Source organism: Trachurus trachurus (genome assembly GCF_905171665.1).
Source record: "Trachurus trachurus genome assembly, chromosome: 8".
In the NCBI taxonomy this organism is placed as follows: domain Eukaryota; kingdom Metazoa; phylum Chordata; class Actinopteri; order Carangiformes; family Carangidae; genus Trachurus; species Trachurus trachurus.
The window spans coordinates 5,954,928-5,961,128 of record NC_139905.1 but is presented as its reverse complement, the minus strand read 5'-3'; the positions used below and the strand labels follow the sequence as shown (position 1 = coordinate 5,961,128).

At 45.4% G+C, this 6,201-nt stretch overlaps 1 protein-coding gene across 1 annotated transcript in view; it reads left to right on the top strand.

The window, feature by feature from the left end:
- Nucleotides 1-300: 300 nt before the first annotated feature.
- Nucleotides 301-6,201, top strand: part of LOC310990560 (disintegrin and metalloproteinase domain-containing protein 11-like) — a gene marked incomplete at both ends in the record, with an annotated part of 26,598 nt that continues 20,697 nt past the window's right edge. The window contains 4 exons of the mRNA XM_083977989.1: nucleotides 301-361; nucleotides 1,117-1,313; nucleotides 4,999-5,075; nucleotides 5,514-5,580. Of these exons, the coding sequence (XP_083834115.1) occupies nucleotides 301-361; nucleotides 1,117-1,313; nucleotides 4,999-5,075; nucleotides 5,514-5,580 (402 nt within the window). The remainder of the gene's footprint in view (nucleotides 362-1,116; nucleotides 1,314-4,998; nucleotides 5,076-5,513; nucleotides 5,581-6,201) is intronic.

Sequence of the window (6,201 nt, the reverse complement as noted above, 5' to 3'; positions counted from 1 at the left end):
TTATTCTGATTAATATGCAAATCCAGATTCTCTATAGCGGCGGCGGTGGTTGGAGCTGAGGAAGCGAGAGAGAGAGAGCGAGAGAGAAAGGGAGAGGAAGAGAGAGAAACAGAGAAAGAGGAGGGAGAGATGAGAGGACGCGCATCATCATCAGATGTTTAGCAGCAGATTCACTTTGGATCCTCGCCATCGTTTGTGCCTCGCACCGCTCTCCGGTCTCCGTCGGTTCCGTCACGTCGCTGCCGTCGTTTCTTCTTTTGCGGCTCTCGATGCTGTGATCCGGGGGAATATGTGAAGATCATGCTGGCGGTGTGGTGCTTCATGGTCTTTGCTGCAGTGGGCGAGAGGCTTGCGGTCTCAGGTAAGATAGAAGAGAGAGGGAGAGAGGGGAGGATGAAAGAGCGGGAGCACCTTTTCATTTCCCTTTTGCATGCACACTTTATACTTTACTTTTTTTTTGTGCACCGGGCTCAGGTTTTAGGTTCAGCTCGCAGCCCGGTGGCCTCTGAGCCCCCTCTCTCCCCTCTCCATCTCTCTCTGTTGCGGTAGATTTGCTGCATCAACACATTTCCAACGCAGCCCTGTTGCCTCCATCCAACAATTAACATGGGCGTTTTATCCAATAAGCACCTAAACGCACCATGTTAGAGCTTCTCAATCACTGTCTGAGACAATGTGCTTTGCAGTCTAATTGATGATTCCTGAGATTATAGCTGCTCATAGGCCTTGTGTATATGATGTATGCCCATAACTAGGGAGCCAATAGTTTATATATTAAGTGCATCAAAAGCCTAAAAACACAAGTACATCAACCAAATTTCTGCAGGAAAATGCAGCACAGACTGAAAGAAAACACCCTCACTTGGTCACCAGATCATCACCATAGAGAAGAACCAGTGATGTAAACGATTTCACACTGTGACCTCATTAAAATGCATTACTTTTACATCAGTCTCCATCTTTTACTTTGCTTATTAACCCACCAGCAGGTCAAACTGAGGCCGGCTCAGGTGTGTGGTGACACCTGGCCCAGCCCACCACACGACGACACGCCCACCCAGCTCCTGCTCACTCTCTTTCTTCCTCTTCCTCTTCTTCTTCCTCTGCTCCGTGCAGGTGTGGAGGCTCAGGATGGGGGCGTGTGGGACTGGTTCACCCCGGACGGGTGGCCGGACAGCGCCGGGGGGGACGCCTCCATGGCGACGGAGATCACTTATCCGAAGCGGCTGGTGCAGCAGATCAAGTCGGAGGAGGAGATGGCTCACGAGCGTCTGGATACCAGGGTGAAGAACGGCAGCGGAGACTCATCATCGGTGAGTTAGTGTTTTGTTTTCACGCTGAAACAGCTTAAGTCTGGGTGTTCCGTCTCAGTATGGAGGCCAGGGACACCCAGGGGTCTTCAACCAGGCTTCAGGAATCTCTCAGCCAAATGAGAAACAGATTAATCTCACTATAATTTGATTAAAAAGAAAGAATCCCAGTTGGACAGCGGACGAGAATAGCTCCTTTAATCAGAAAAGTCATTATTACCTCACGTAAAGGAACAGATACATCAGGTGTCGGTGCATTTGGACTTGGACTTTAAAAACATTTCTGCAGCTTTATGAATGAGTGAGAAAGCTGCCGGGCTGTGACAGACCAGACTAGACCAGACCTGGTTCTGCTGCTGATGGGAACCTGGTTTTGTCTTGTTTCCAGTTGCAGCGCTGAGCTCTGAGCTGCTGCTCAGGGATGAGGATGATGACGGTGCAGGGTGGTGGCGTCTTGCAGCAGTCTTTTTCTCTCCTCCTGATTTTGACCTAGTTAGTCTCTGAGAAATCCTTCTGAGTGTCCACAGCTGAGTGTTATAGCGTTTTACAGCCAGACCAAACCAGGACCGACACAGTGTTGTTGTTGTTTCTTGCAGTTAAAGGGGTAGTTCACCCAAAATTCAAATTTCACTCATTATCTACTCACCCTCATGTGGACTAAGGGCTGGGAGAAGTTTCAGAGTCCTCCGTGCCTTCTTGGAGTTACAGACACGTCCAAAAAGACATCCAAATACCTCCATGCTGCTCGTCTGTAATGTCCCTCTTGTATTGAAGCCCCAACATGAGAAATTGTTCCGAAAAAAATTAAATAAGTCTATGTTTTAAGCTTGTTTGTAGCGGAAGCTCACAGCACTGCTCTTCCTGGTCCGTCCAAATCTTGCGTGATTTGCATTGACACCCAGTTCGCGGCTCCGCAAATCGCGCGAGATTCCAGCAGAGCAACACTGGGAGCTTCCGCTACAAACAAGCTTAAAACATAGACTTATTTAATTTTTTCGGAACAATTTCTCATGTCGGGGCTTCAATACAAGAGGGACATTACAGACGAGCACTATGGAGGTATTTGGATTGATTTTGGTGTGTCTTTTTGAATGAAGAAAAGTGAGCCCCGCTGTAACTCAGAGAAGACACGGAGGACTCTGAAACTTCTCCCAGCCCTTAGTCCACATGAGGGTGAGTAGATAATGAGTGAAATTTGAATTTGGGGTGAACTATCCCTTTAAGCTTTGGTTCTGCAGTTTGTAGCATCGCGGCGAAAACTTCGGAACCCGCTGCTGCGTGTGCTGAGCTGTAGCGTGCCGTCCGATCGAAAAGCTGCTGCTTAAACATTGACATGCATGTTCTTGTTGGTCCCAGTGATGACAAAGCTTAGCCGCCCCCCCCCCCCCCCCCCCCCCCCCTCCTCACCCCCTCACCCCCTTCCTGAAATATTCAGCCATCACGTCCGATCCTCCGGCTGCCGTGCTGAGCCCCTGACTCCTTCATTATTCAGTGGTGTGTTGAAGTATGTCCCCATTAATTATGAAGCAAGCCTGTGTGAGAAGAAGAAGTGCTGCTTGGTCCAAGAGGCCGGAGCTCCTCCTCACTCTGTCTGCTGCTGCCATGTAAAGAGAGGACACATCAGACTCTTTAGATTACACTCTCTCCACCGTCACACGTCTTACAGTCAACATGAATGTTTGTGTCCCTGGAGGGGAATCCGCCTTAAACAACAACTGACGCTACAACATTAAAAAAACAACAGTTATCAGAAAACACATTGATGAGGACAGAATCCCCGTGTCAGCTGCTCTGTTTGTGTTTCTGAAATATTGAAGATGCTCCGAATGAGGGACAAGATAAATTTAGAAGCAGTTTCTTCTCTTGTCACTTCACGCCGAGCAGAAAATAGACGAGGCAGTGTTTTCTACACCTGTAGGCACTCGTCGACGTGTTGCAGATTTGACTTTTTGAAAATTTCCCCCCAAGATCACAGTTGTTTTCAAACTGAGACTGAAAGCACGAGGTTCTTCTTTGATGTTGATGATAATGTGTCCCAACAAAGCTGCTGCTGCTGCTGCACAGTTCATCACAATACGGACAATATCCGAAACACAGGAGCTGCTTTTTCTTTGTTTAGATAAAGATAAAATGTGTAAAATTGTTGAGCATTGTCAGCCCCATAAGTGTTGTGTTGCCACAGAGACAACAAACCATAGTCTAAAACATGAAGAGACATGTTTGTTTTATACAAAAAATAGTTCGGTGTTTTTGTTGCACATCCAGCAGCTCTGTGCACGTCACATGAGATAAATGAGACTCAGTGTTGTTAAAGAGCCAGAGTGAAAATGAAAAGTGTAAATTAAATCGCAACATCTGCCAAGAATAATTGTAATTTAGGCTACATTATAATATCCACTGTGGCTCCTATAGAGTGATGTGATTGTTAAAGAACCTTGTGGAGAAACTGAACTTTCAATCTTAAAGGTACATTGTGTAGGAATTCCTCCCATCTAGCGTTGTGGTTGTATATTGCAAGCAACTCAATCGTATTTTTCATGCTGCATTCACGTGAAATTGGGCAGACGGCATAAACAAGCCTCTATGTAAACAAGTGGTCCGTCAGCACGAGGCAAAACAATACACGTGACAATATGTTGTCATGGCGATGTGGTATTGTTTTACCAGCTTTCTCTCGACTTCTGTGACTAAAATGACATCTGGTTTGTTAGCGACGGCCGTCTGCCCGACTGCAGGTGAATGCAGCATCAGTGTAACGCTCCATTCCTCCTCACTGCGTTACCGCGGTGACTTTTCACTGACTTTTTCACCTCCACCTGAGCCGACAGCTCCGGTGTCTCCGCTGAGTTTCCGTGGTTTCCTACCGTCACGCTGCCACTGAACGTAAAAACATGGAGACACCACATGGCAGCAGCACCGAGCTTACCCGCTCCATGGAGATATGAATGATATGAACGGCTCATTCAGAGCTGAAAGGAACACTTCACTTTGTTGATGGGGGGATTACTGATTAATGAAAAACAGACTTTTGAACGAAATAATCTATTTTCGTGAATAGATAACAGGAGAAGTTACACAATGTCCCTTTAACTTTTGATCCAAGATGGATGAGAAGTTTTGAATCTTGGTCAAACAGGAAGATTATGCAGTGTGATAGAAAACACCAGAGTTAGTAAACATCAGCACATGGACAGAGACGGAGACAGAGAAGGAGACACCTGTGGACTTGCTGCTGTAGTGAGAAAATGTGTCCGTGATGCATCGTTAGTGTGTAGAAGAATCCCGCCCGGCCGGCCGGCGGTGACTCAGCCTGACGACACTGTTTAGTCTGCGCTCCATCAGAGCCCGGCTGTCTCCTCCGTCCTCACCTCCCTCCCAGAGACGTTGTTACTTGGCACCATAACTTTCCCTCCTCTTTCTTCTCCTGCTCCATCCATCTCCATCTGACTGACTGAACGCTGGCAGCCCATGTCGATCAATGGCGACTTTATCAATCATATTATTACCTCAGCCGCTCGGATGCTTTTAGAGCGTATACGCACTATTGATTCCTGCTGAATTATTCATGATTTCTTTTTCTTTTTTTTTAAAGCAACCACACTTAACCACAATTGTTTTTGTTACACTTTAATATATGAGCTGTCAAACTCAGTCTCTCCCTCTCTCTCTCTGTGTTTTCCATTCGCAGCCTGTCCACTTGGCTCAGAGCTCGTTCCAAGTGGAAGCCTTTGGACACACCTTCACTCTGGACCTGGAGCTGAACCAGTCTGTATCACCATCCAACTCCATTAGATCTGCTTTTCTAGTGTTTTTTTTAAATATATTTTATTTATTTATTTATTTCTGTGCATGCTACTAATCAGTGGGTGCTCTTAATTCACTGCAGCTGCTCTCATTAGCATTTCCCTGCACTTAAGCAAATGCACTTAGCGCCTCTTATTATGTTACATGACAAGATGGGGGGGAACACCACACACACACACACACACACACACACACACACACACACACAAACACACACACGTCGATACACACACAGCAGGATGTTTATTGGAGTTTCCACTGATTTGTATTAACGCCACGTGCTAATACGTTAGCGTATTCTCTGTGAAGTGGAGGAGAAAAACCCTGATGAAGACACTTTTGATCACACGGCTGATGGAGTCGATGCTGACGGTGTCTCTGTCTCTCTCTCACCTGCAGCTTCCTCCTGTCGTCAGAGTACGTGGAGCGCCACTTCAACCAGGACGGCAGAGCAACGCAGTCTGTGGTGAGTTCTGCTTTTATATTTAAGTTTCATCATTTATATCGACTCAGTTGATGTCATAAAGTCTGCCATGATACCATTTCAACTAGAGTAAGGAATCAATGATCAATATGAGGCAATATATCTGCTGATTTAACATCCAAGTTAATCAATGAATCAATCAATCAACATTAATTAATAGTTATATGGCCCTGTACAACAACTAAATGTGATCTAAGTGCTTTAAAGTGAAATCAAGAGGACACAATATATGATAAATCCATAAAAAAGCATGAAACCACAAAAAAAACCAACTAAAATATCATTTGATATTTTTATTTCTGAACTCATCCAGACATTTAAATGAAAAAAAAATCTTACTCTTTTTTTAAAATTATATTTTGGAGGCTTTTTCATATTTTTGAATGGAAAACACAGTCGAGAGAGAGACAGGAAATGGGAAGGCAGAGAGGGGGGTGAAAAGGCCGCTCAATGCGGGATTCAAACTGGGGTTGCCTGGCTGCTCTACCAACTGAGCTAAACACCACCCCTCAATGTTACTTTTTAAATAAAATGAGTACTCCTGCTCATTATAAAGTGCCACGTTCTGATATATTCAGCTTTGCATTTTTCATCTTCTACAAA